The sequence below is a fragment of the Anser cygnoides genome, chromosome Z (genome assembly GCF_040182565.1).
Source record: "Anser cygnoides isolate HZ-2024a breed goose chromosome Z, Taihu_goose_T2T_genome, whole genome shotgun sequence".
NCBI classification, from domain to species: Eukaryota; Metazoa; Chordata; class Aves; order Anseriformes; family Anatidae; genus Anser; species Anser cygnoides.
The window spans coordinates 35212529-35238129 of NC_089912.1; the positions used below are offsets into that span (position 1 = coordinate 35212529).

The window sequence follows — 25601 nt, forward strand, 5'->3', positions numbered from 1 at the left end:
TACTGGAAGGAAAACCCAGTGTGTGAGGGAGGAGGAGGCAGCAGCTGGCAGACACCCAGACAGACAGACACAGCAGCAGAAGTGCCAGGCCAGCGGTAGCACAGCCTGTGCTCTTCTGTCCAGAAACAGCCAAGCTCAGTCACAAATCTTGGTGATTCTCTTGATGCCATGGAGCAGGTGATATAAAAGACATTTTCTTGCTAACTATATTTGTAAACCTCATCGTGATTTTAAGTAAGAAGAGGAAACATTTGCCCTTGAGCTGCATTAGTATTTGACTTGTTTTAGACTGCCTTCCTAAATGTTTTCCTCTCATTTCAAACACTATTTATACCCTTTCCTTATAAATGCTGCAGCGTTACAAACACTGGGTTGCTGCCTTCCACCTTGGAGACACATGCATTTTACTGTCCTGCATCAGATCCTGGTCCATCCCACCTCAGAACATTTCTGGTCACTGTGTATAAAGCCATAAATACACTTGTCTTTCTAGTCCCCCACGTAGAGTGGTATCAATTGCAGTTCGTCCATCCTGCAGCAAGGAATGCAATTTGTTTCCCAGTTGCCGTTTCTGTAGGTTACCCACTGGAACACTGTGATTAAAACCCTCATTTACCCTTCAAGGAAAGAAATGTTCTACCCCAGTCCAAATAATATGGTAGGAGGGAGAGGTTCCTGCCAGCTCAGGGTCTAGTGACATGTAATATCAGTGACTGAATTCTGCTATGCCAACAGAGCAGTACGGGATTTCTAACATGTCTCTCCTATGTGACACAGAGGCAGGCAGAACTGCTGTCAAGTCCTTTTCCATCTCATTTTTCTCCACTAGGAGAAAGTTGCATTGAACTAAACAAAAGGGCTATTCACAATTAACATTGCTTCCCCCTTGCCCTACAGATAACAAAGTGCATCTAAATGGCTTCTACTCTGACCTCAGCAAACTAATGATGAAAAGAAGGAGACTGTGGGATTATTCGTTTCAGCTTCCCTGGACGATGGATGGAGAGATATTCAGTGCCACTTTGGTGCCATCTGGGAACATGACATCAGATTCCAGCATGACCCTGGAACAGAAAACAACCTTTGCCTTTGTGATTTTATTATTTATTTTCTTGGGAATCCTCGTTGTTCGCTGCTTCCGAATTCTGCTTGACCCCTACCGGAGTATGCCAACCTCAACCTGGGCTGATGGGCTTGGTGGAATGGAGAAAGGCCAGTTTGATTATGCTCTTGCTTAGAGATTGAGAATTGTTAAGGCTTATTTAGCACACTGATAAAGAAAGAAAATTCAGGAATGTATTTTATTTTGGTTTTGCTTTGCATTTTATCAAATATTGTAGGAGTTACAATATACACATATGGACACAATTTTTAAAAAATTAAATATAAAAACAAGTAAAATTTTTGACAGTAGTTGAGTGAATCTTCCCATAGGAAAAAGAGACAGGTTGCATTAGCAGAATGGTGCTTCAAAATGCATTGGAACAATATATAGTACATGTGATCTCTTATAACTGGATAAGAATCACTAGAGCAAATGTTTGGTTTTGTTTGTTTGTTTGTTTCTGGGATATTCTTTTTATCATTAACCAGACTGTGTGGAGGAAAGCGTCTTATAAATGTGGTAAGAATGTCTTTTTATGATCTGTACATAGCAAATAAATTTCTGAAGCCCCACAAGTCTCATTTTTTAGTCCCATGCTCTGAAGACAAGTGAGGAAGTTTCTTGTTCTGTAAGATAAGTATGAAAGCTCTAGAAAATTTCAGGAGAAAAAATGCCTAAACTTTTTTCCGAGGTTTAATGTTCTTTCTTAGCATTAAACAGTGATTAAGCTACCTAATACTAACAAATCACTGACTGTAATCTTTGTTGTGAATAAAATGTGTAATGACTTTGGCCTATCTTTGTCTTTTTTGACAAAACTGATTTCTACTAAGATAAGTTTTTACATTGTTCTTACAACAGCTTATGCAAACAAATTTCAGTCTTGCATGAATTTCAGACTGTGTATTTCAAGCATTCAGTCAGTCTGTATATTTGGTGTGCAGGTCACATTGCATTGTTCCTTTTTCCTAATTGGATGACTGAAATATCAGCAGTAAGAATCAATGAAAAACCACCACCCCCTTCACAGAGAAGTATCTCTGAAAGTGCTTGTACAATGAAAAAATAGTCCTAGAAGTTAATGTAAATAAAAACGTATCTGCATGATCGATTGAAGGAAAGAAACATTTAAAAGATGGCATAAAATGGCATAGAATGACTTACAGTCTAAGTGGATGTTTGCAAGCATGGTTTAGCAGTACTGAAATACCACAGTGGAAATAACATCTGATGTACTGCCAGGAAGTAAAGGCCACACTCAGGAACACACAAGAACCGTGAAAACAGTCCTGGTGCTGCCTGGCTTGTGAAACATTTCATGGAGTGGGGAAGGGAAGCAGCATGCTGCCTGTTTTAAGAAAAAGCCTTAAATATAGCTATTTTGCACTCAGTATAACAATGAAGGCCGTTGGGAAGTATTCCCTTTGTGCTTTGGCTTGCAGCCTGTAAATGGAGGAGCAAAGCCAGCGCCATAGCTGGTACAGCTGGGGCTGTGCTGACTCACCCACACTGAGGCCCTGACTCTCGCTGTGGCACGTGGTGCTATTTATTTCCTTTTGCTGCTTGTCCTGTCCATCGGTTAAAGGTTGCAGCTATTTGTGGCAGAGGCAGTGGGGCAGGGGGTGGCTCATCACTGCGGTTATCACAGTTCACAGGAAGGCAGTGAGAGCTCCAAACTCAGCTCCATGATGAGAAAGAAAGGAGCAGGGCTACAACCTGTCACTGCTGGCATACAAGCACAGCTCTGCTTCTCTGTGTCATGGGGGCAGTAACCTTTGAGACAGAGTGGGCAGAAGGGACGGTATTTTCCAGAAGTCATGAGGTACTACTGGCTTTTGCTACTTCTTAACCTGTACAAGGGCACCTCGATCAAAGCTAACGCAAATTTACAGACTATTAACCAAAGGTAATGACAGGGTGCATACAAAAAATGTTGCTGTTGTTGCATCAATACTGCCTAAAGCAACGTGTTGTCAATATTTATGAAGCTGCATTAACAGTGTTTCTCTCTCTGGCCTAGGATTTCTCTCCTGTACCGGGGTCTGTTTGTCTTCAGACACTATGGATTTGATTTTATTTTAAAAGAAGACAACTTTTCTTCGTAATTACACTGAAAGAGGGAGGTAATGTCTTCAACCAAAAAAAGAATGTAGACCGGTGTTCAAGTGAGGCAATTTGATTCTTGTGTGGAGCTTGGAAGTCGCTAGCTGAGGACTATTCTGGGGACTGAGCTTGCCAGCATCTCTGGTATGTTTGGAGGCATTCCAAAGAGATATTTTTGTAAACCACTGGGATAAGTCAGTCTGTTAAGGGGAATTTAGTACTGCTGGGCAGTCACTTTAAGTCAATCTATCTGTGGATGTTGCTAACTTCATTACAGCAAAAAGAGGAAATTCACACCAGTTGCCATACCGCAGCACAGGATTTTTCCTTAGCACTCTCAAAGTCCAGCAGAAGTTTTCTGAAGACATGCTGGCAGTTCGGTTTTGTGATAGCTCACTTTTACTTTCCATGGAGAAACTGGACCAGACTTTGAATGGAAACAGTACTATTCCAGTCCACAAAGCAGTCTCTGGCACATTGCTGTGCCTCATAAGAATAAGTGTTCACTGTGGAATGACCTGAAATATTAATGAGATGGGAAAGAGAGGATCTGTGCGCTAATGCAGCTGTGCTCAGGCCAGTCTGCAGCTCTGCATCACTCTGGTACAGACTCTTGCTTATTACATTGGTTTCTGTAGAAAATCTTATGCAATCTTTAAAAACTCTTCTTGAAATGAGTATTTCTTGATGTTAGTGAAGCAAATATACTTATGCACTGTGGACAAAGAAGTAGAATGTGTAAATTTTTGCAAATAGCACATTTATGTTAGTTTGTTTGGCAAACAATCTAACTGCGAGGAGTTTAAGTCAAAGGCTACTGCAGAGAAAGAAAGCCAAATAAGGACAGAGAGAAGACGCTTGATAGGCATGAGGGAGTAAAGCTGTCGTACTCCAGATGAGATTTTAAGACTTTTATATCTCAGTTATGACCCTTAAAGCAAAATGCTGGCCCAAACAGTGAGCTGAGATGGGAGCCTGTTCTCAGCAATGTGTGGGGTGTATGTTTGTGAGAACTGCTCTGATGCTATTTCTCCACTGCAGTCAGAGGTTTGGATGCAACTGGTGTTGAGCTAGCTACAACGTGAGCTAGCTTTAAAGTACCCACAGAAATCCATAGCTCTGTGCGCTCTGCAAGAGCCATGCAGTGGTTACTGCTGTATATGTTCTCATGTGCTGGACCTGCACAGAAATGTCTGCTATTGCCATGCAGCTAGCAGGATCTGAGCTCGCCTTCAAAGGCAGGTGAAGTGGTGTGACCAGCGGGTTGAGAGGAGTGATTCTCCCCCTCTCCTCCACTCTTGTGAGACCACACCTGGAGCACTGCGTTCAGCTCTGGGGCCTGGACATGGACCTGTTGCAGTGAGTCCAGAGGAGGGCCACAAGGATGTTCAGAGGGCTGGAGCACCTCTCCCGCGAAGACAGGCTGAGAGAGTTGGGCTATTTCAGGTGGAGAAGAGAAGGAGCCAGGTAGACTTTATAGCAGCCTTCCAGTGCCTAAAGGGGGCCTACAAGAAAGCTCTTTGCAAGGAAATGTAGTGATAGAACAAGGAATAACGGTTTTAAACTAAAAGAGGGTTTTTAGACTAAGACAAAATTATTTGCTGTGAGGGTGGTGAGGCACTGGCACAGGTTGCCCAGAGAAGCTGTGGATGCCCCATCCCTGGAGGTGTTCAAGGCCAGACTGGATGGGGCTTTGAGCATCCTGATTCAGTGGAAGGTGTCTCTGGCTTGGAAGGGGAGTTGGAACTAGATGATCTTTAAGGTCCCTTTCAAACCAAATCATTCTACAGCTTTATGATTCTGGGTTGGGATCCAGAAGTACAGCTGTGCTAGCAGAGAGAGAAAAAGAACCATCAAACAACTGATGTAGTTGGCAGCAAAGCAGACTTCTCCCTCACCAGAGATGGACTTTATAGAAAAGAATTTGGTGTTAATAAGAAAAAATGTATAAAAACAACTTGTCTTATTTTCTCTTTGCTCTGCTTGCTTTGTATTCTGAAGAGATACATAAAGCTTGATTTCAAAAAAAAAAAATAAAATAAAATAAATAATTCTGAGAATCATAGCTTAGTCAGCTTTTACTACCCATGTTTCCAGAAGAAAGGCTTGTGGGTACTAAATGGGTCTGGACCTGTGGGCCTGATGGGATTGTTACACAGGGATTTTGCAGGTTGGAGATCTATACAGATGTACTAGAACTACACGTCAGCAGTGATTTCACTGGACATTTTCAAGAGGTCTAGCTTGGGAGATGTAAGCTTTGTTATGATCTGTAGACCATTTGCTAGGAATTTACACTCAGTTAGTTTGGTGCAAAGATCAACAAATTTGTCAGCCCTTGTCAGTGACCACCAAGAAGCAGCCCATAGATCCCAAGGACTGCAGGAAAGAATCCCAAAACCTTTGATCTACAACATGACTGGGTGTGTGGCCATGACCAAAAATTTCTTTGATACAAAATCTCATTTTTTTTCATCCTGGCTTACTGAAATATGCTTAGTCTGTAAATAACATGTTAATGTTATTTAATGTTACATCTTTCATGAAAACAAAGCTATTTCTTTCCTACAATTTACATCCTATTTTCAGTGCTTCTGGATTTCTACAGAATTTCAGATCTACTTTCTGCAGCAAAGTTTTGGATTTTATTATTTTTAAAATATAGATTTGATGTCATTTCTGCAGCATCGATAACTGTGGCTGCCATGGCTCCTGCTCTTGTGTCAGTGTTACGATGCAAGCAGCTGACACTTCATTGCAATTTCTCTTTTTCCCCTTTTGGCACACAGACTAATCAACCCCCATCATGACTTCAGAGGTCTGCATTGTTATCTCCATGGTCTAGCAGGAACAGAAGGGAGTGAAAGGTTAAGGGCTTTTCAAGGCAGATACAAAGAACACTTATCATCAGTGCTAAGACAGGATCTGTGAAGCATAGGTTTCTGGCCCATGCTGAAGTCGCTGTGCCTTAGACAACAAGGCAGTAGAAAATGCATCTGTTTTATATAGAGGGAAAGCTACTGGTGCTGTAACTTCTCCCAGCATGTTACTTAGGCTAGTGCAAAAACTCCAGGGGAGTTGTGGGATTTGGTGCAGCATTGTTCTGGCACCTTGATAACCAGTGCCTGAATTAGCCTATACTTTCATGTTATGGATTTGATTTTCATTGAGATTCTCCATTTTTGGTAGATTGTTTTAAAAATCTTGCCTTGTCTCTTTAAATCGGTATTATAGGTTTAAATTTGGAGAACTGATATTGAGAATTAAATATTAACATCCAAGCAAAGAACTGCTTTGCACACTATGAGGCCATGGGGGAAAAAAGATTTTTTACTGTCTATTCCACGTGGAGAAAAAATGACAAAGGCTGGAGTGGGAACATTGCATCATAAAGTATGTTTAATTGTCCCCAGTTTGAGACAGCAGAAAGACTTATGTGAGTTCCTAATCTCTGTAATCCTGTGTCTGATTCTGGTGATCACTTCAGACTCCAATGTAAATCAAAGCAGACCTATGGTACTTTAATCTTGTGACATTAGTCACAGTATCCTTGTCACAGAAAAAGAAATGAATTTACAAAATTTATGTAGTTGGAGGTTCCCATTCTTATGAGCTGATTCCATGTGGCCTTGGTTTCTTGTGATCAACTTTAGCAGCATTACTTCGGTATAACTGAGAATCAGCCTCCAAACTTCTGAACATATCAAGAACGAATTGGTAGTGTGCCACACTGATGTTTAATACATGTGCAGTCATTTTTTTAATAAAATAGGTTTTGAGAAGCAACATCGTTGGTTGTTGTCCTTTAATAGGTTCTATAAGAACTGTAATATTATTATGGGTGATAACATGCTTTTTTAGAGGCTTTATGACATGGCAGAATGTAGCTTTCTTCCTGGTATTTGCCTGATAGTCACGGGGTGAGTCTCATAAAGGAGGAATTAGAATTACCATTAATAGCACCATTTCTATTCTGTCACTCTGTTTTTGGCTAGGCGTTACCACTGGTTGAGATTTGGGTCTTTTATTTTAACTATTTTATTTTGCTTTTTATATTTGTTTAAACTTTAGACAGTTTTTGTCAGAGTCTTGAACGTTGCCTCATAACCTATATAGACTGGCCATAAAACATTACTGTGTAGTTGCCAGTTATATAAAATGAGATGTTTCCTCTCTTTACCATTTGGATTTCTCAGTGTCAGGAGACTGTATTATAACATTTCTGCTTTCCTTTCCTAAAAACGGTTGGCATAAGATCACTTTTTTCTCTTCCTTCTTTGTCATTTCAGATATTTCTGCCTTAGTTTCTTTACTGCAGTTCTTTCTTCTGTTTGTGACTCAAAACTCAGATGTTCCTGTCTGCTTGTTCCAAAGCTTTACTTCCCTGAGAAAGGGCCATTTCCAGGTGTCATGAAGCAAAAAGACATGTTGCAGTGGCCAAGGTAGCAAAATATACAGTGAAAGAATTTTAACAATCAGATATTTAAAACAGTTGAGAACTGTGATTTTTTTGTGTGTCTCTTTATCCCTATGACCTAAGCTTATGGGTTACCCTATCAAAAGTATTATTTGTAGTCATTGTAGCTCCTACTATAGATGTGGACAAACAACTTCCATTATTGTTAACTTCAAAAGACAACCAAAAGACTTGGTTGTGTACAAAAATGCAGCTTCTTCCCTTGAAGCATCATAAGATGTTGGTGACACAATTACACCAGCAGTTATAACAGTGTAAATTTGCCATATGGTGTAATGTTTTCAACTTTTCCTGAGTTTCTCTCTAGCCATCGAGAAAATAGCAGTTATTAAATTAGAGGAATGCTTATTTATACAACAATTAAAATTGGAGTTCAGAGGTGATAATGGAATGGTTTTGTGGAATTTGATTGATAGTAAGCACTGGTTGGCTGATGTGTTCTTAGTTGCATAGCAGCAGACAGAAATAATAAAATCACAATTCAATAAATTTGTCTTGAAGTTTAAGCCATAGACTGAGAAAGATCTTGCCTAAAACACACGGATAATGTAGAAATAACTTACAGAATGGTATATCAAGATTAGAAAGCTTACAGTGTTTAGAAAATAATTATTCACAATTGCTAGTTAATGCATTTTATTAATCTTATACAGCATTACAAGTATGCATACCTGTATGTTAACGGGTATTAGTTTACATGCTTTGAAATGTTTCTTGATCTATTCAACCTCATATTTACCAAAAGATTTTTTTTTTTCTCAAAAAGAAACCAGTGCATTTACATAAAGAAAGATGTAGTTAGCTGCATACAACTAAACTCATGATGCTATTACCTGAAGCAGTCACTGCTGTGACATGTGTATACAGGCATGTTTCTCTAACTGGACATGTAACAGCATAAAATCCTAATGTAAGCAAGCACAAAGTGGCTATTTCAGTATGTCCACTGGAAATTGCTACTGTACACCTTCATTGTGGAGGCTGAATCTACGTCTGCATAATAGAGACATATACAGTATGTCTACTATCCTTGTAGTTTGTGGAGGAAAATACACTTCAGCTCTTGAGTAACAACTTCAATATTACTAGTAGCATGGCCACAGCACTGAAAAACATTGTGGCTCAGCACTGAACAGATCCTGAATAGGATCAGCAGCTCTTGCTAAGCCCTTTGTAGCTGCTTAGTGCTGATAACCAAGATACAGGGTTTATAGTGAAATGGAATAAACCTTACAGGCATCCCCATCCCTCTGGACTGTAGCATGAGCCATGGTCTCTGTAAATCTCAGAATAAAAAGTCTTTGTGCCAGCTCACTATTATAATTTTATATTTAGATGGCTGTCACGATGTAAAAATAAAAATAAAACCCTGGATAAGACCCATTAGTTCCTATTATAGGATAAAATAGTGTTTGTGAAGTATGAAGTTACGCTAACATGCAAATGATGTATCATCAGGAAAGATCAAGAGAGGATTTATTTATTTGTTTATTTTATATGTGCTCAGAAACATTAGCAGAACATGTTGGTTAATACACAGAATCACAAAAATTAGAGGGCATGCAGGGAGATATGGTTAGATGATGTTGCTCAGGGCTGTGTCCAGTTGTGTTCTGAATATCTGCAAGGTTGGAGATCCCACAGCTTCTTGGGCAGCTGTTCAAGTATTCAAATGTTCTCCAATGGAAAAAAAAAATAATCTTGTTGGAATCTCCTATGTTGAAACTTTTGCCTACTGCTGCCTGTCCTTGCACCTCTGAGAAAAGTCTGTCTCCATCTTCTCTTTGCCCTCCAATGGGATCAGCTGTAGGCAGCAGTAAGGTCTCCTGTGAATTTTCTCTCCTCCAGGTCAAACAATCTCACCTTCTTCAGCCTGTCCTCACTTGTGAAGGGCTTCAGCCTCCTGACCATCCTGGAGACAGCTGGACTTGTTCCTGTATAGCCATGTTGGTCTTATGCTAGTGAGACACAACCTGGACACAGTTCACCATACATGATGCTGACCCTAGTGCCTAATAGAGAAATATCACTGTCCTGGTTCTGCTGGCTACACCCTTGCTACTACAGCCTGGGATATGGCTGGCTGCCTTCACCACAAGAGCAGAAAGCTGGTTTATGCTGCTTTCTTCCCAGCAACACTGTTCAGTAACTCTGGGTGCATTTTCTTGCAATGAAATAGTCATGCTGGAAGCTCAGCTGCCAAAAGTCTACTGTGATGGAGGTTATTTTACAGGGCATTTTGTTTCATGTGGGGAAAACTAAATAGAGGGTATATTTGTTCCTTGACAATTTCAACTATAAGTTTTCAAATTTAGAGAAACAATTGTGGATTATGCCAAACACAACTTTAACAATCTCATTTTCTTCACCTCTTTGTGAAGAAGTACAGCAGGGGCATATCTGATGATTCTGTACTGGCAGCATGCAAAGAAATCAATTTCCTTTTGATTTACAGTCTTTTTCAAATCTCCCTTGAAGACCGTATCCATTCAGTCCTCCTCTTCCTCCCAAAACAGAGTGAAAGAAAACAAAAAACATAGAAATCCACCAAGACCAAGAGAAAAACACCCTTTCTGCAATCAATTTCAATGGCTGTTTGGGCATGCATGGATTGTTCCTGTCTTAGCATGCCAATCAGTAGCTGGAAAAGGGAGGAGGACTGGTCGGTAGTTTAATTCCTCTTCATAAAGCTATTTGGTAAATCCTTTTCAGTAAGTTGAGTACCTAAGTATATCAGTTACTCTAGTAAAACTCATTACCTCTTCCTAGAGTCTTCCTAACGTGCTTAGACCACTTTGTCATAAATGACAATAGAGCTATTAAAAACCAAGGTATTACGCAGTGACTGATGGTTGAACTGATTTTCCCACAGCAGAATAGGAGAGCCTCCCATGTAATAGTTTTATGAGTGTTGCCAACATACATTTTCATTTTAGCAGCTAGATTTTAAGAGCAGGGATTAATGACGAATCATTATCACTGCTGAAATGCAATCTACCTATAAGTAACCATAAAGCTATTTTCCCTGTCCTGTCAAGCATGTATATCAATTGCTGGATATGCCAGAGATTGTGTGGACAGCTTTTAATTTTCAGTGTACGGGACTTTGGTTTTCCACAGTTCCACTCAGCTAACACAGTTTAGATAACGTGCACCCAGGGAAAGTGTCTTTCCATTGCACATGAAGATGTACAGCTACCATCTATATTTTGATAGCAAATTTATTAGAAAGAAAGACCTGCCTGTGCTGAGTGAGGCTAGGTCAACAAGCACTATTCATTTTTCAGATGTAACAAGAGGAAATATAAATATTTTCTTGAAACCTAAATGATTGTGTCATTTCCTGCCATTTTCCTTTCAAAAATTGAAAGTGAAAGAAGTGCATATTTCTAAAATCCTTCTGGAGTACCAGAGCAGGGTTCCTGGGAAATGGCTCAGTTAGGTCCATTTTCTCCTTATTAGTTATGAAAATCCTGCCCATTATTTCTCTAGGAAAGGGATTTCTAAATCTACAAGCCCTCTGCTGAAAAGAAAATTTCATCTCTGTAGAATCATGACAGGAAGTTCAATAATCTAAGCAAATAAAATGAAGTAATTTTATTAGGGTTATATTATTAATTGTGATTATTGTTCTAGACCACTGGACAACTTCTATTGATTTCAGTTTCCAAAATCAAGACAAGTGTGTAAGATCTGTATTTTGTCTTTGCTTATTGCCAGGACTACATCTGATCCCCATTTGATAGAGTTATATTATGAGGAAAGAAAGTTCACATAAGATCAGTTCTGTGTGGATAAGACAGTGTGCTCAGCTTCAGGCTGTAACACACTGCGTGCAAATTATATTTTCAGGGGTTGAACTCACAGCCAGAAGAGCACATGTAGATGTGGGAGCACATGAAGGACATAACACAAGGCTGTTAGTGAACAAAACCTACCTCCTGCCACCTGAACACTGTTTACTGTTGATTCAAGAGCAGAGCTGGACATGCTGGGAATTACAGACCTGACAATCATAGCACGTACAAAGCTTAAGTGGGAGTCTAAAAAAGTATTACATTTCTTTCAGATAGGATTGCCTGTCTTCAAAAAGTGGTCAAGTATTGCTCTTTGTAGTGACAAAATGTTTACAGTGCTGAAGAGCTTTTGTATGGTAGGCCTGAAAGTGTGTTTTTGTCAGGGTTATTGTAGTGGTAGGAGCTTTGATATCCTGTTTTATTTGTTCACACATTTTTTCCTTTGAATTGCGTATGAAAAAATATAAAAACTGGAATATATAACCACTCTTCTGTGCCTGATGATAGGAGGTAGGGCAATGCAAAACACTGACCTAGAAAAATTGGAAAATTTAAACAATTTAAACTCAGGTTTGGATAAGTTTGAAACAGTTAAGCATAACTGTTAGTGAAAACAGACAAAGAAAAACCACCACCAAAAAAACTTCTTCAACTTGTAATACAAGATCAATTAAATCTCTTTTGCACCTTGATAACAGTAAGGAACCAATAACTTGATTGCTTGTTTTTACCAGCTCTGTATAAATAAACAAAGTCAATCACAGGAACTCATACATAGCTCTGTAAGGGGTTAGTATCTATGTAGTACAAACTCCCAACTCAAAGCAGAACATACCAGAAGCAACATGGATCAGAAAGAAGAATATTCTGAGATACTAATGAAAACCTCTTCTGACTTGTGTATGTGTGAGTCAGAAAAGCAGAAAGAGGTACCCACTCTTGATCCCTACACACAGCAGGTATTACAGAGGTCTGAAGGGGCAGGGAGCAATATGATCTGACAGATCACAGAGAACTATGTTGGCTGCAACAACCTAACTTGGAAAAAGAGAACCGTTTTGCTCTTAGCTGACCCAAGCAACCAGGAGCATTGTGTTGCCTTTGACATTTCATTGCACTGCTGAATTTGATCAAATGTGAAGATAAAAAAATAATTTAAAAGTGCGGGTATTTCTATTTTAAGTTAATGGGATTACTCAGTATGCAACGGTATCTATTTCAGGCTCTTCTTTTATATCTATCAGTTTGCCAGTAAAAGTCATCAGAAAAGAAAGCTTCTTATTTGTGGAAATTGTTCTTGACCATGTCTAGTGTATCATAAACAATTCAGTTCAGACTACATCACAGCTTGCTTTCCTTAACATTACTCAGAATACTCTATTCTGAAACGTAGCCATTGTTTACACTATCTGGTTAGCTGTGCTGATGTGCAGTAAACAATCCACTTCAAGTTAAACAATTCTAATGTAGTAATTATGTCTGGAAAGTGTATGGGACAGTCAAAGGCATCACTGTAGAATCAGCCATACTGAGGACCACTGCAGGTGTGTCTCATATGCTACGGTCATAACTTGAACATAAAGGCTTTGTACTCAGCTTGCTGTGGGGTTTGTGCTGATGGACTACCTGGCTGCAGGAAAGTAGCTGACCCTTTGCCATAAACTGGGCACTGCATTAGATGAGTCTGATAACACTGTTTGTAGGCTGTCTAGAAAGCTTGTCATAAAGCTAAAGTTAACTTGGTCACAGAAAATTTGCGGAGAGGAGGATCCACAGATGGATAATGGAAAAAATTGGACCTTTTTCGTACTATATCAATAACCTTTAATAATATTCCAAAAGTGGATACCTGCACAACCTTAGCAAGGGAATACCCACCATATGTTGTGAGTACTTGTATGTACATTGGTTTATTTTCTACATTTGAGGTCTTAAAAACTAAAGTAAAAATAGTAGTTGCTGAAGTACATTTTTTCCCAGTAAAAATGTGATTATATTGGGATATTGCAGGTAATTTGCAGACATACTTTAGTCCCTTATGTCCTTAATGTAATTTTCCTATAAGTATTACCTTTTGCTAACCTTGTTTTTAACAGCATTCAGGCAACTACTCTGAACTATTTTGTATATTCAGTAATCTGCTTTTTCATATTTTTTTAAAAAAAGCTATGAAAATGATACTAGTGATAACTTGGAAAACAAGATGTAAAAATAACAAACCTCCAGTGTATCTGATGAATTTAACTACTTCACATTATGTTGTCAATTAGTTTAACCATTTCCCCTCCACATTATAATAACAAAATTTCACATCTGCAAAATACATAGTCTGTGTGTGGGATATACCCATTATAATTACGTAAAGTAAAACTGAAGCTAAAATGTAAAAGTCATAATTAAAGTATATCTCTGGAATGTTATGTAAGAATTGGAAAATATACACACTGAATAATATAAATTTTTGTAAGTTGCTGGATTTCCAGTCTTCACAGTGCTGGATTTCAGAACTGAGAGACGCTTACAGATTATTCTGATTGTGGGACTGTATTTGGGGCTGGTATAGCTGTCAGTGTGAAAACCTAACCACATGCTTGTGGAGGACCAGGGGCTGCTGCAGCTGTGTGCTCCGTTCTGGCAGCAGGTTCCTGAGGAGTTGCTTCATCCCTTGTACGAGCACCAGGGCTGGTCAGCGACCCTGTGGTTTCACAGCAGGCTCCCTGTCTCCTTTCACTGAGAGCTGCCTCAGTTTGTCTGCAGCTCTCCGTAGCCCCAGGGAACAACTTTGTCCGTCAGAGGCGGCTGGGGCAGCGTGCCTGCTGGTGTGTCACCTGCACCACACTGCCAAGCACACGCCTTCCTCTCGAGGCTGTGAGGGAAGTGGCTAGAGCCCATAAGCCCACTTATCCTCCCCTGCCAAGGGAAAGCTCAATGGAGCGGCGAATCAAACACATCCAACCTGGATCCAGCCCAAGAGGCTCACAGTTGCTCTTAGGGTGGTGCTCCTCGGTGTACACATTGCTAGTGAAAGGACGAGCTTGAAAACATGGCCTGAAGAGTGGGAGGAAAGACCTGCAGAAACAGGTTATAATTACGGATATGGAGGAGGAGAGGAGCAGCCAGCAGGGCCCAGCAGGCGCAGCTCCTGCTGCTGACCACCGAAGGAAGGAGCGCGGCGCTGTGCCACGGAGGAGGTGCTCTGTGCATGGACCGCAGAGAGATCACAACGAGCTCGTGAGCCCGCAAGGCAAACATGGTTCTCTGAACATCTATTTCCTGTAATCTCAGTTCACGCTGGGCTTTTTATTGTCTTTTTAAGCTTAATTGAGGATAAGATAAAACAAAATCCTTGTAGGGGAACCTTGGCCTAAGTCCCCTCAGGCATCTACTGCCACAGCTGGGTACTTGGTCCATGCTGGACACACTCCCTGTGTGCTATTACTGGGAGCTTTTTCTGTCTTCTCCTTGTTTTCCAGCCTCTCCTTAAAAAATGTAAAAGTTACGGCGGTACATCTGAGCTGTACACAGCCCAGAGACATTTAATGCTCACATTTAGGCAAAATTTGTTTGCCAGCCATTGACATTTATGAGAGTAACTAAAGTTCAATCTTTCCTGAGCAGAAGATTCCATATCCGAACCCAAAATGGTTACATCAGCAGTACAGAGATTTAAATAAAAACATGTTTGGCTTAAATTGTCATTCATCTAGAGGTTGCAGTAATGAATTACACAAAGAAAATTGTTAAGCATACCAGTGTAAACTGGTGCAATTGCTTGCTACTGTAAGTATGACCTAAATCACTCTTGGCAGTAGGCTAGGTGTGGAAGTCACATAGGAAAAAGTCTTTGGCTCTTGCAGATTGTCTTGGCCACCCTTCCTGGCAGTACTATTCATGCACTGATGGTAAAGGTGTCTGAACTTAATGAGTGAATTAAAGTATTACCTTCGAAACAATGACAATAATCAGTTTTGAAACAGTTCAGAAATAAGCATTTATATTAAACAATGAGATGCTGACAAGTTAGGGAGTGATACAGGTACGTGATGTGTGAAACGGATTCCCGCATATTGACAGCAGGTTGATTAACCTCACAAAATCTGAAACCACACATTTTCTGGGTGCCTAAGTTAAGGAGCAACACAACTTTGCCACAGGTCACTCCATGACTGGCTGGAGTGTGCTGGATCTCCCTGCAGAGGAATGGTACTTTACTTAGGGCTGCTTTTAGTAAAAGGATTTATGCTGCAGCATGGCCCCTTCCAAGGGCAAGTAAATCTTTCAGTGCAAGGTAAGATGAACATGAGCAAAGGAAAAAGAGTTTATTTTCTCATTCATGCTCCACAGAGCTAGCATTTTTTGCAGTTATACTAGGAGCATGAATGTGAACAGGATGACAGACTGGGGTGAGTGGGCTGCCTCTAACAAGTAATGACTAAACTTCGTGGAAAGTGGTACATGGACTCCAGAAAGACCACATCATTATGGTCAGAAAAAAATGCAACAAAAAGACAGGGAAACACAGCCAGACTGAGAGAAAAAGGAAGCAATCAATCTCGCATACACTTACAGAAGTGTGCAACAAGACCAAAACTAACAGACACACACAAACAGAGACATTGAGGGGGAAAAAAAAAAAAAAAGCCAATGAAAGAAATGGGATTAACATAGAAACCACAGGAAATCATGTGGTTACACTAAGATATCACTCCCATCATTGCACACCATCTAGTTTTCAGTAACAGAGATCTGCCAAGGCCTGACCACCACTGTAAGCTCCACCCGCTCTTGTAAAATGGAAGCTCAGCAATTTTTGATTTATTTTCCAAAAACTGCATGGGGCTGAAGTGACAGAGATGATGTACTATTTTATGTAAAACTGAACATTTTAGATGGGACAAAGGCTGTTTCCTCTTTCGTTCAAGGTATCCTTTCAAAGGAGGAGCTATTTTCTCTTTTTTTTTTTTTTTTTATTTTGTTTTAACAGAAGAGTTTAAGCAAACCAAGCACTCTTTAGAGAATATACTGACTTTTAAAATGCAAATCAGTGTAGCTGCTGAATGTTTCTCAAACTATATAAAGACATCTAAAATGGTTGTTGTGAGGGTTGTGTCTCTGGGAGTACCTTCTGGCATGTCCCTGCATTTTGCGGTAACTGATGGCAGAAGATGCCATCGGGGGGACATGCACAAAAGTGCCTGTCTGTATTCTGATATGTGTTATTTACCTCTTTATTAAGCACACTTCTAAAGGAAAAAGTCCAACTTGGATTTCTACATAAATGCCACCCAGAAAATTTGCAATGACTTTAGTAAGGGCATTTTCATCCCTGTTTAATCTTTTATCTTAAATAACACACCTTGGCAGCAGCTAGTCAGAAAAGTGTTAAAGGACAAGCTCCACTGGCGTGATGGGTTTCTAGCCAGAAACCCTGCTGAGCTTTGGGGTGAGATATACTGTTATGTTAGCTGGGAGGGAGGGGAAGAAGAGAGGAGATGTATGGGTGAGAGAGACTGACTGACTGGTTGACCCTGAGTGAGGTTCCCCAGAACTCTTGTTCACTGTGCAAGGGCAAATATTTGTAAGGAAACCTGAGACAAAGGCATACGAATGAGGTAGGGCACGAGAGTAACGGGGATCACCTCTACTGGAGCAAGAGACCCTGGTTGACTGATGTCTGTGACTCGTGGCTGAGTTGGTTTTCAGCTGCAGCAAGTGAATATGTTTCTGATTCTTAGCAAGGCAGTTTTAGTCCTTGTAGGATAGAGGGAAGAATGAGTGGCACAGACTGATATGTGAACATAACCTGAAATCTCTAGTGTTCTGAGCTACTGTGGTGGGAACAAAATATCCCTCTTTTCTGTAAGTCTGTTCAGGGCTATGAGCTTTGCAACAAGGCTGATGATGAGCTGTAACTCTGTGGAGTAAGAAGGACTATTGCTTGTGGACCAGGTAAGTTGTCAGGACCTGCATGTCCTACACAGGGCACAGGCTGTGAGCTCTCTGCCCCTGGGGTTTACACTGATAAAGCAGGATGAGTATCTTACTCTTTCAGAAAGCGAAAATGGGGCTGAGGGGCCCACAGACAGGATCAATGTGTCACCTCCAGAGATGGTACTGGTTGCTGTTCTTTTTTCTCTTTCACTTTTTTTCCTCTCTCCTCCTACAACCCATCTGGGAGGCAAAAAAAAAAAAAAAAAAGAGGGAAAGGTGCTTACAGACATGGGCTTGCCCACTCTCAGAGTGGGCAGATCTTCCTGAGAAAGGCAGAACTGTCCTAAATTTGTCTGGATTTTTATTTTTTTTTTTTCTTCATAGCATCAGCAAAAGGTGTCTAGACTCCAGGAGAAATGAGAGTCTCAAGTTTCCTGCAGCTTAAGAGCGGTGAGGGTCCCAGCAGGTGGAGCCTTGTGTTGGAAACTTCCAAGATTCAGCTCTTGGAAGAAAAGGGCTGTGAGGCCTTGAAGTATAGGAGGCCTTGCATGAGGCTAGGGAGCTGTGAACACAATGTATGAAGATACACAGGGGCTTGAATACATAGATGTCGTGGAACATGTTCCTCCAGACTGGACTTTCTGTGGTTACCCCCAAATGGAGACTATGAATAGTGCCCTATACTCATGTACCAGATGCTGAAGTATGCCTGATTTTAAATATACGTGTGCACAGGCCTGCGTGCACGTATGCACATATATACACACACACAGAGGTCATGCAGTGAAACAAGATTGTAGTCTGCTGTTACAAACTCATAGAAAATGTCTGTGCTATGATTCACCTAGAGCTAGGGCTAATATCCTGACTGCCTGAATGGAACTAGTATTTGGCTGTTCCTTTTCCTGATAATTTCAGGTTTGTTTGCTCTTATTTCTGTGCTCTTCACACTTAATTTACAAGTGGCTAAAAGCCAGATTCTCTGAGAACTTAGTCCCTTTGCAGACATTCTCAATTATTTATGCCTTTCTTTAATAGTGAGTCTATTGTTCTTCTGCCTTGTCTGCAATGAATCCATCTCCTCTATGTGAGGAGTATTTTCTGTCATACAAGGATGTTCCATTTTTTTTGCAACAGCTAGTCTCAAATTACCAAAAAGCTAAACAGTTTTTGTAGGTGATGATTTAAAGTGATCTTCATTGGAGCACATAACTATAATGCAGTGGGCAGAACAGTAATCCTCAAAGGAAAGAACTTACTTGGGGAAAAAGAGTGACTGATTCCCCATTTCTATGAACATATGTTAACCAGATTACACTCCAAAAAATATCCTTACAGTAGACAGCTGTGCAATTCTCGTTTTTGTTAGGAGTAGAAATGTGATGTACATGGGTAGTGCCCCATCATCTTTGTTTTTTGCCTGTTTATAGTCTCCTTGTTTTCTTTATCGTCATCACTTTCCTCATAAGTGACTAGGTTTCTAGTTTTTGTTGTTGTTTTTGACTAATTCTTTTCCCTACCTTGTCTTCTGCTTTCAAGCATTGTTCAGCACAGGGCTATTCTGTCCATGCTTACTAGCAAGCACTCTTGCTATAGATCATTTACAGTGCTTCTGCTATGACTGTTTCTCAGAAGGGTCTGCTGAGGTTTTTACCTGATCCCGTTCAACATTGATTTCTGTACTCCTCTCTGCACCATTTTAAACATAGTATTTTCTGTTAGCCAATGTAGTCCAATTGTCCTCCTGTACTCTGCTCTGGTGACTCTGCACCTTGAGTACTGTGTTCAGCTTTGGGCCCCTCACTACAAGAAGGACATTGGGGTGCTCGAGGAAGTCCAGAGAAGGGCTACGAAGCTGGTAAAGGGCCTGGAACACAAGTCCTATGGGGAGCAGCTGAGGGAACTGGGATTGTTTAGTCTGGGGAAGGGGAGGCTCAGGGGAGACCTCATTGCTCTCTACAACTACCTGAAAGGAAGGTGTGGGGAGCTGGGGGTCAGCCTCTTCTCCTAGGTAACTAGTGATGGGACTAGAAGGAATGGCCTCAAGTTGTGCCAGGGAAGGTTTAGGTTTGAAATTAGGAGACATTTCTTCTCAGAAAGAGCAGTCAGGCACTGGAACAGGTTGCCCAGGGAGGTGGTGGAGTCACTGTCCCTGGGGGTGTTCAAGGAAGGGTTGGACGTGGTGCATAGGGACATGGTTTAGTGTGTGACATTGGTGGTAGGGGATGGTGGGACCCAATGATCTTGGAGATCTTTTCCGACCTTAATGATTCTGTGATTCTATGATTCTTCCATTCTGACTCCCTTCCTCCAAACACTCGCTTGTTACTTGCCTTCAGGTAACTTTCTTCAGCTTTTTCTTGGCTTTTTTTATGGTTACTATGAAAATTTATGTGTGCTTAAAACATTTCTGGGAATTTCCTACTCTTTAAACATTGAGTAGTTTTCTACCAAAACAATAATTTCCTTTTCCTATCTTCCTCAGTTTAAAAGCTGAAAGAGAAAGAATTTAACAGGGCATGCTTTTACATAAATACGGTCAAAAAAAAAAAAAAATCACATATATATTCTAGTGAACAATGTTGCAAGCCACCTAAAGAGAGCTTTACACAAGGAATATTGATAAAGATAGCAAATGATACAACAGGATCGATAAATTTCCTCCACATATTTATTTTGTTTAATGAACTAATAGTAGTAGTTGTTTAAACATTTTTAGCTGTGAACTTATTTGGTAAATCCTGCATATTGGTCAAAAGAATGTTTGTTCTGTATGGGCCTTATGCAGGTTTTCATTTCTATCTGTACATATTCTGTATGTAAAACTTATGAGATCATAATTTTCCCGCATTTCTTAATCAATAAGCTAAGTCAATGTTAACTAGGTAAAGCTGAAGGAGAAAATGGTCCTTCATGTCCACAGCCATAAGAAACAGGCAGAATTCTTGGCACGTATGTATAACTGCATATACTTAACAATAGATTTATTTTTTTTAAGCTTGAAAGCAGCACATGTCTAACAAACAAAATTAATTTCAATTTTACTGTGACTAATTCTCCATCTCAGAGCTCTCAGTTTACTTATTTTGCCATACAGATGGCCCAAACCGGTGTATGTGAGTGAGAATACATGTGTGTTAAGTAAATACTGGTCTTTCTCTATTTCTAAAACATGAAACTAAAATGAAGAACCAAAGCAACTTGCCAGTAAGAATCGTAAATCATATTAGGATGTTTATCTAAGTATTTTGAATAATTATATCCAAGGATGAGGTATAAATGGACAAACACTTTAAAATCCCTGCTCTGTTTCCAAACAATAAGTCCCTTTTTAAAATTTGAGATTTACTGTATGTATGAGCTAGTCTAACTGGACAAAACACTTTTCTAAATAGTTCAATTTTCTGCTTTTTAAATCAGCTTGTCTGTAGAAACTGTTTCTCCTAGGCCCATTACATATTAAAATTAGCAAAAAGTTGAGGTGATTTTTTTTTTTTTTTTAATTTCACAGAGGGTGGTTTACTGAATGCCCATCCGTAGGTCTATAATATAGTGGTGCTTCACAAATGTGTGTTTATGGTTCGTATAGATACACTTAATGAAATGGAAAAGTAATGAATTTCTAGAACTATGCCTGAACAATTATTATATTAGTGTTATTTAACAGTGGAGACTGCTGTACTAAAGTTTTGTAGCTTCTACCAGACCATTGGCCCCTTTGTTATTTTTACTTAAATTGATTCTCTGTTCATATTTTAAAACCTCACCCACTTTCCTGGTAAAATTACACTGTCAGAACTTTTTTTTAAGGCACTTTGAAAAGGCACTAATATTAATGCTGTGAAAACCTACCACAAATGCCAACCAATTGCAAAGAAAAACTGAATTTTCCATTGTAGGCTCAGCCTCAGTTTTACTGCTGTAAGCAGTTGTGTTTTAGCTACTGAAAATCTGATAATCTGATGTCTAAAAAACATGTAACAGAATGACATAGCTAGGAAAAGAGGACGGAGATAAGTGTTGCTTTTGTCTTTAGTGAAATAACAAGTTTCTTCTTTTGTACCAGCACACTTCAGTAATTTTATTGCTATAGTTTCTTTTTAGTCACTTAGCAGACTGGCCATCAAAACAGATAGTTAAATAGCTGTCCTTCTTTCCCTACAACTTGGATAAAAATGCTGATCCATTTTATCTAAGATTTTAGATTTGCTTCAACTGTATTAAGAAGAAACCTACATTAAAGGAATCCTGTGATCCCGGTGTTTCAGGAATTGCTGACTGAAACAGCAACTGTTCAGATAAATATGGTATCAATTGTCCAAGTCGTGTGAATCTTCTGCTATATAAACCTCTGCTTTAAAAATGAACTTCAGTTTGGTTGCCTTGAAGCTGTAGGAAGAAAACACTAATTAGGAAGAACAATGTAATAGAGCTTAACAATGTGTAAATCAATGAAATATGAATTCCTTAAAATGCAAACAAAACCCCTGAAAAGTCAACCAAAAGGGGGTGGGAAAGGGTGGGAAACAAGACAGTGTTGTATTCCTAGAATTTGTTATGAGGATGTGGAAAAAATCCATGCCCAGCACACATACTCGCCAGAAATCTCTCTTTAGACAAAGACACAGGAAAAAAAATCTGCCTGTTGAACTGACATATTGCTTAATCAAGGTTTCACAACCAGAATTACTCCCTACTATTTAGAGAGTGATTGAGTTGGCTGAATACATCTCGCTATTGTAGAAAATTTAGTTTTTATGGTTAGCTAAGAAACTAAGCTTGTGCACTTACGATGCCCATTTCCCTTACTTTTTTTATCCAGCTTTAATTTTTCAGTGAAATTCAAAATGGGAGCAACAATCTTGTAGATAAATTTCCAGAGAAACAAAAGCTACAAGGGAGACAAGGCACTAGTTAGTGCACCTAGTTTTTTTGCATCTGCAGAAGGGAACTAGGAGGAGAAGGAAGAAATAGAGGACATGGGCAAAAGGAGAATTATGAGTTGGAACTGCTGTGGTGTACATAAAAAGAAGAATCTGCAAAAACAAAAAAAACACGGCCCATTTAGTTTTGCTGTCTGGGGGAACATGTCTTTTGTAGTCAGTCTTCTGCATATAATGACAAACTTACAGATAGCTTTACAGGTTTCATCTCAAACTTGGCTGTTGGCTACTAGAAGTACTTTGAACCAGAGTTTGGAGTCACTTTTGCCTCTTTGATGTCACTAAAGTATGAACTACAGCCCTTGTGCTGTCGGCTGAAGCCTCTGAACTCCTCAGTGAGAACACAGGGAACAGTGCTGGAAAAGTCTATCATAGAGTGGGTTCTGCTCACAACAGAAATCCTAGCAATTGTCATTTATTTTCTAGGTTCTTCTGGAAAATATGCTTTATATTAGTAGATTTAAAGTGGAAGTGTTTGGTGTGCTAGATATGGCCCTGGACTCCCCCTCTGGATCACAGGAGATGAGAAGCAAGAACATTGAGGCTCTGGATCAATCTTGCAGCTGTTGTGGGTAATGCTCAGCAGTTTCTAAAACCCTTCTCCACTTAAGAGTGTATTGAAATGCTGTCTGCATTCTGGCAGCCAGAAAGAACTCAAGCTGATGTCTTCCCTCCCTCTCTCATTTCAGGTATTTACAGAAGGAAAAAGAACTTGGAGATGTCCCATGGCTGGCTCATTTAAATGACTATACAGTTCTGCTTCTTGTGAAAAAAAAAAAAGAAAGAAAAAAGAAAAAAAAAAAAGAGAGAGAGAAATCTTCAGAACTCCCATTCTGCTCTGGCCCAGAGTTCTTACCTCAATGAATCAGTGTGATCACACTTCCGAGTTTATAAATTGCAGCTTGAACACAGATTTCTACATAACCCATTGATATCTATATAAGCCAATAAAGCTGCTGAAGGTGGGAATTTCAGCTGGAGAGATGTCTGACTACAGAAGCATATTGTGCTATGATTATAGATGGGCTAGGGACTTGTGACTATTGTACTGAAATCCTGGACTGTTTTCTATAGATGGTTCTCTCAAAGGAAGAAAGAAAGAGTAGTCTACAATTAGGCCACAATTAGTCCATGATGACTCTCATTATCAATGCTCATGATAAATAAAAATATAGCTGCTTCAGAATATGTGTCAAGGAGAATTTTCTAATCCAAGGCAATTACTAATTGTTTTTCTTCCTTTGAAAGCAGATTTCTGCACTCAATTTCACTTCGCTATTGTCATTAGTAGCAACTGAAGTGAGCTGGAGGGCAGATGCTTGAAGAAAGAATGGTGTGAGCAGTGTGAATTTTTAAATTAAAAAAAAAAAAAAGGCCGACTGGGTTGCCTAAGTTTTCTAAAAGCAGTGTACGTTGGGATACTACCAAATATCACCAAAAAGGAATTTCATATTCATGAGCAGTCTGAGTTCCAAGGAAAAAAACGCTCTTCCATTCTTCTGGTTAATTTGGTTTTGGAAATTTTTTTTCCTTCATAGTCACTTAAAACATCTGAGATGTAATAACATTTTAAATGTTCTGGACTGCAAAGGTTCAGGAACAGATTCACTGGCAGGTGAACCATTCTTGCCTCACAGTATGGCAACTCAGGTGAGAGGAACTGTGAAGATCACAGTTACTCATGGTGCTGGCTACTAGCATCTAGTCCCAATCCTTTTGACTTCTTTTCCTACTTTTGGAATACTTGAAAATAACAACTTCTAGAGAAGACAGTGAGATCATTTACTTACTTCCACCACATTAACACTATTGAAATCCTTTTTGGATTTTCCTGTATCATTTTAGATTTGTCTTGCTGAGATAAATTTTGCATGTGTTTTGACTTTTGTTGTAGTGTGACTTAGGCATCTAAGTACAATTTGAAAGTTTTCACCCCTTCTCAGCTGACTATGAAATGTTCTTTGCTTAGTCAGAGCAAGAAAATAATCCAAACCTTACTATATTGCTATAGCTTTGAAGCAGTGATTCAAATACTGCAAGGCTTGAAATAAATGTTTATAAGCTGTTATAAAATAAAGTTTATGAAGACCTCAGAGATACTAAAGATGCTTGGAAGATGTTTCTTTAGGCTAAACATGCCATTTATAGTTACAATCTTTGGCATAGGGTTTACCTCCTTGTCTTGTGTGACCCACAGATGGTGTCATATGTAACAGATATCATCTTGTGGAATCATTATTAGTTGTCATCAGCTGGCTATCACCCCGTCTCTCTGATAGGTGGAAGAACATATCAGTGTGCTGTTGTTGTGGTTTAACCCGGCTGGCAGCTAAACACCACACAGCCATTCGCTCACCCTCCCCCCTCCCTCTCTGGGATGGGGGAGAGAAACGGGAAAGTGAAGCCAGTGAGTTGAGATAAAGACAGTTTATTAAGACAGGAAAATAATAATAACAATAATAATAATAGTGATAATGATAATAGTATTAATAATAATAATGTGTAAGAAACAAGTGATGCACAATGCAATTGCTCACCACCCGCTGACCGATGCCCAGACTATCCCCAAGCAGCCGGCCCCCCCACCCCAGCCAGCCACCCCTATATATTGTTTAGCATGACGTCAGATGGTATGGAATAGCCCTTTGGCCAGTTTGGGTCAGCTGTCCTGGGTCTGTCCCCTCCCAGCTCCTGCTGCACCCCCAGCCTGCTCGCCTGCTCGCTGGCAGGACAGAACGAGAAGCTGAAAAGTCCTTGGCCTGGTGTAAACACTGCTCTGCAACAATTAAAACATCAGCATGTTATCAGCGCTCTTCTCATCCTAATCCAAAACATAGCACCCTACCAGCTACTAGGAGGAAAATTAACTCTGTCCTAACTGGAACCAGGACAGATATCCACCCCTTATTCCATACCATTTATGTCATGCTCAGGTTACACTCTTTCCAATACATTCTAATTAATCACTATTTTTATCTATGATATATAGCAATCATGGTAGTGATGACATACAGTATTATATAATAATTAACATACTACAATTCAACTCATGGGCTATTCTCACCCAGTATTAAATCCCCTTGAGGTACACACCGGACCTCCCCATTCTTTTGCATTACCCACCAAGTGCATCCAGGTCCCTGAGCAAAAGCAATTCCATGAATGGGTTTGCCTTTTCCTGAGGCAGGAGTAGCCCAGACTGTTTTACCCAGCATGTTTCTTACGTGCACTACAGGAACTTTATC

General features: G+C 39.8%; 1 protein-coding gene across 5 annotated transcripts in view; it reads left to right on the forward strand.

Annotated features, from left to right (window-relative positions):
* The window catches only part of CTXN3 (cortexin 3), a 30869-nt gene extending 6418 nt beyond the window's left edge, over positions 1 to 24451 (forward strand). Inside the window, exons 1-5 of one of the 5 annotated variants that reach the window (XR_010827657.1) lie at positions 2715 to 3011; positions 3126 to 3352; positions 7498 to 7650; positions 22783 to 22928; positions 23046 to 24451. Coding sequence is in view for 3 of the 5 variants with exons in the window: in XM_066988210.1 (XP_066844311.1) it covers positions 945 to 1238 (294 nt within the window). In the remaining 2 variants the exon portion in view is untranslated. Of the gene's footprint in view, positions 1 to 657; positions 3012 to 3125; positions 3353 to 7497; positions 7651 to 22782; positions 22929 to 23045 lie in introns of those variants that run through there. The other 4 variants (XM_066988210.1, XM_066988209.1, XM_066988211.1 and 1 more) reach the window with 4 other exon arrangements.
* Positions 24452 to 25601: the final 1150 nt, after the last annotated feature.